General features: G+C 44.6%; 1 protein-coding gene across 1 annotated transcript; it reads left to right on the forward strand.

Annotated features, from left to right (window-relative positions):
* Positions 1-1,189: 1,189 nt before the first annotated feature.
* Positions 1,190-4,261, forward strand: p2ry1 (purinergic receptor P2Y1). Its single transcript, XM_018702252.2, has 2 exons — positions 1,190-1,557; positions 1,819-4,261. Exon 2 carries the CDS (start codon positions 1,848-1,850, stop codon positions 2,907-2,909), a length of 1,062 nt encoding a protein of 353 aa, XP_018557768.1. The 5' UTR covers positions 1,190-1,557; positions 1,819-1,847; the 3' UTR covers positions 2,910-4,261.
* Positions 4,262-4,943: the final 682 nt, after the last annotated feature.

Genomic DNA, 4,943 nt, shown 5'->3' on the forward strand with positions numbered 1-4,943 from the left:
TAGTAGTCTGCAGAGTTTTTAAGTAGTTGCTGATCTCCAAAGGAATTCCCTTAAAACAACTGCTGAAAGACTCTATGTTGTGCTTCAAGTTATTGGAATTCATAAATAAAAGTCTACATATATAAAATACCTTCATAAAATTAGCAAGAAAATTACACATAACTCCCAGGAAACAAGAAACACAAGAACACAAGAACACAAGAAATTATTGTAATAAGATATGTGTGTGTGTGTGTGTGTGTGTGTGTGTGTGTGTGTGTGTGTGTGTGTGTACATTGCTTCCCGTTCTTTGTTCGAGTTTCATAGTTACCCCTCCACCCCCCAAACTGCTACCTCACCTAATATCCTCTGATGGACCATAATGCACATCCACCAACTTTATGGTGGACATTTACTCTCTATCTTACTAATAACATCCATTAGATTATTGCTACAGTCTTGGCTCTGTCCACTCTCCCCTATTTTTAAGATGTTTGGCAACGCAGCATAATTAACCTCACCTTTGGCTCCGTCACTCCACAGCACGATCCCCTCACTATTCTCCACCATCCCCTCTCTCTCTCTGTCTGCATTTCATTGCCACTGTCTCCTTTTGTCCTTGGCTGCTGTCACACGCGCATCCAGCTGTCTGTCTCAGCCTCTTAGGAGACACAAAATGACCATCCTGATGTACAAAACAGACGTTTATTGTTTTTACGTCTCTGCCCCGTCTGACCTTTTCATTTCAGTTTTAATCAGTGTTTAACAGGCCCCTGACTTCTCGTGATTGACAGTAATTGTGGGAGAATATTTCATGCAAAATGTGAGCTACAGCGACAAATCCATAATCATGACATACCGCTGTAGTCCATTACAACTCTGCCCACCTCCCATTTAAATGATAATCACCTCCAAAATATTTTGAATTCATTATCCTCACTGTGAATTGTGGCTTAATAATTCACATTTTCCTTATAATATTGAAAGAGCAGTAGTATTAGTAATGTACCTCTGCCATGGTAAAATTAGTACCTAATATTATCACTGTGCACAGATCTACACCTAAATCTGAAATGTTCCCATGGTTAGACAGGAATGCCAAATAGAACTGTTGTGGTTTTTTAATCACTCAGTTTAAATAGCAGATCTGATAGAGGTCCAGTGGGAGGAGGGACAGAAAGAGCGCGTTTGGAGACGGGAAGCTGCTCGGTGGTTTTGTGTGGCGCGCACCTCCCCTCTCCGCAACAGCGAGGAGCCTCCTCTCGCTTTTACAGAGCCTGCTTGCAATTCCTGCTCTTCATGCCAGAGCCTGCAGCTGTCTCTGTTGCGTCCCACTATCGCCGCCGCCGTTGTGTGTATGTGTGTGTAGGGGGGAACCCGTCGACCCTGCATGACGAACCGACGCCAGACTTTGTCAACGCAAACCCGAAGGATATCGCAACTTTTTAAACAATTTCCAACACTGTTAGGAGACTGAATTAAGACACCTGACAGCTCGTAACGCCTCATCCGCGTGTTGACTGAAAGCTTTGCAACTGTGAAGGCTATAGGAATGTGGAATACAAGTCAGTATCAACGGTGAGTGTTGTAATACGTCTATCATCCCCCCCCCCCTCCCTTTTTCTCTTTCTCTGTATACACAGGAGTGTTTGTTGGACTGCTCGGAGGCGTTCAGCAAAATGAAGTTTGGGGCTTGAATGACGGGTTTGTGCACGACTGGTTTTGAATGCAAACGCCATTTACATTGAACCTGAGTGATCTGTGTTTCTGGTTGCATTTCAACACCAACTAAAAGAATAAAACATCAAAGATTTCCTCATCTGTCCATCTTTCCTGCAGAAAAACGACCTGCCTCTGCCCCTGACACCATGACCACAGACTTGAACTTGACCTCTCTGCTCAACATCACAGATCTCCACAACCACACAAGAGGATGTTCCCTCACCAAGACAGGCTTCCAGTTCTACTACCTGCCCACCGTCTACATCATGGTCTTCATCACAGGGCTGGTGGGCAACAGCCTGGCCATCTGGATGTTCGTGTGCCACATGAGACCCTGGAGCAGCATCTCGGTCTACATGTTCAACCTGGCTCTGGCTGACTTCTGTTACGTCCTCTCCCTGCCCTTCCTCATCTTCTACTACTTCAACAAAACGGACTGGATATTCGGGGATGTTCTGTGCCGACTGCAGCGTTTCATATTCCATGTGAATCTCTACGGGAGTATTCTGTTTCTGACCTGCATCAGTGTTCACAGGTACACCGGGGTGGTGCACCCGCTCAAGTCTCTGGGTCGACTGAAGAAGAAAAATGCAGTTATTACCAGCATGTTGGTGTGGGTGGTGGTCGTTATAGGCATCTCCCCCATCCTTTATTATTCCAGGACCGGCTTGAAGCGTAATGCAACCATTTGTTACGACACCACTACTGAGGATGAGTTACCAGGTTATTTCATCTACAGCATGACTTTGACTGTGTTTGGGTTCTGCATCCCTTTTATTATCATATTTTGTTGCTATGGCATGATCGTCAAAGCGTTGATCTACAACGACATGAACAACGCGCCCCTGAGGCAGAAATCCATCCACCTGGTCATCATCGTGCTCGCGGTCTTCGCCGTCTCCTACCTGCCCTTCCACGTCATGAAGAACCTCAACATGAGGGCCAGGCTGTACTTCCAGAGCCCCGACATGTGCGAGTTCAACAACCGCGTCTACGCCACCTACCAGGTGACACGGGGGCTGGCCAGTCTAAACAGCTGTGTGGATCCTATCCTTTATTTCCTGGCCGGAGATACCTTCAGGAGGAAGTTGTCAAAGGCCACCAAGAAGCCGTCCAGGAAGGGGGACAATGTCCTTCAGTCCAAGAGTGAGGAGACGGCACTCAACAGCCTGGCTGAGTATGTGGAGAATGGGGACCGGAGGCTGTGACAGGGCACGTCTGTGTGACCTAGTACTGGGTGTGGATCTCTATGAGTTTTAGAAACCACAGTGGACTTGGTACTGAATAACTGAATGCACTGTTTGGACTGAAGGCTGTACGTCGAATTTTTGTAGACGATGGTTTATAGAACTGTAGGATGAATACTCCATTTAACCCTGTGATAACCATCGCTTGCTTGCAGCCTGTCGATGTTGATAAGCTATTGTACTGTATTGTCCTGTACATGTACTGTACTCTAAATGTTAGAGCCATCACTCTTCATTCTTATTAGTAGTTAGTGTTGCTTACTCTTCGGACAAAATGAACATTATGATCAGGCCAGCTCGGGAAATAGGTACCCTCACAGGTAACAATGCCCTGTTCATCAATTTGTTCTGGAAAAATTGGACTGAGAACGGATTGCACCTTCTCTAGCCGCCGCCGAGCTGATGCTTAATCAATACCTATTAAGCAGGTGGGAGCTTGTGGTTAAGGAAGTGTACCAGGGATGGCTTTTAGAGGGGAAAAAAGTAAATGCACTGAACCTGAGATTGCTGCATGGATGTGCCATGCAGACATTGTAATGCACTATGACCGGGGACTCTCTGCTCAGAGTGCCGCCTATCACTCCTCATTTCTTTCTCCATCTATTACTGACTGGGTGAGGAATGTGGTCGATTAGTTTTTTATTTTGACAGCTCTCTGAGGTTAAGTTCTGCAACGGCTCTGTTACCACAATCTTTCTCTCCTTGTTAACCTGTTCCCTACAGAAAAATGAATTATACGTAACAGTATTTTTGTGTATACGATACTACAGTGAATGTTTTTTAGGTGTACTGTACAGGATGTTGTGACGTTCCAGATGAGCTTGTGTTGTTAACTATTTTGTTCAAGTCAGTATCACTAATCCAGACCTTTAGTGCATGAGTCCAGTATCAAATCTAATCCGTGAAACAGCAACTAACCACAGCAGGTTCTAACTACTCTTAGGGAATAATAGGTTATAACTGAACAGAACAGACACGCACACTCAATCACCTGCTTTGTGACTCCATCAATATTGAAGACTATTTTTTGTATGAGATACCTCAAAGTAAATACTGCACTGTGTTTGTGTTTTGGCAGATAATCACTGTTCATTATTGTTTTGTATTTGTTGTAGTCATTTTGGAGAAATGATTGTGGAGCTCTTTCAGTATATATTTCACCCTGGACAACATAGATGTTTGATGTTGCTACTAATACATTTGTAAATCTGTAATAATGTGGTCAGCTATTGCAGAGAAAGGAAGTGAATCACCTGTACAGGATATTTGGGGCCACATATATCTTTGTCAATAAATTTTTATATTTAAAACAAGTCCGACAATGTAATGAGACTCACATAGTTCTTGTAAGATGGTGTGTAATTTCAAGTCTGATTTATAGCAGTTATGTCACCATGTTTGCAGCAGCTGCACGTCTTCTCGGTCAAACGTTTGCGCTGTTATGAGTGAGCAAACACTGTCGGTTTTGGAGACATTTCATGCAGAGTTCTCTCCTCTCGCCACTCCTCTTCTTTCTCCGTGCTACTGTTGACTTTCTTTTTTTTTTTTTTTTCAAACACAGCCAGGAGGAAGCGAAGGGACGAAGGGAGGAATAAAGAGTGGCACCTTTTTCTCCTGGCTTATCCTAAGACAGCTTTTGTGTCCGTCACAATGGTGTGGGGTTATTGATGCAGACAGGGGTGTGAGGCTGTTGCCAGGACCCCAGGGCTGCACCGTGTTGTGGGCACAGGAAACCAACCAACCTTCTTCCTTCCAAACAGGGCCCATGAATACAAACTGCTTTTGATTTCCTGGCTTTGAGGTGCAAACAGCATAGCTGGCCTTGGCAAATGTGTGTGTGTGTGTGTGCATCTGCGTTGGAGAGCCTGAAGGCAACGGAGACCTTATTCAGCTAGGTGGCTGTTTTAGCCGTTACTTCTGTTTGATGGTTACTGGTTGTTTTATTGTCAAATGCAGCCACTGTGACATGCAAATGGACCACAGGCATATTAATAC

Source organism: Lates calcarifer, linkage group LG21, assembly GCF_001640805.2.
Source record: "Lates calcarifer isolate ASB-BC8 linkage group LG21, TLL_Latcal_v3, whole genome shotgun sequence".
NCBI lineage: Eukaryota > Metazoa > Chordata > Actinopteri > Centropomidae > Lates > Lates calcarifer.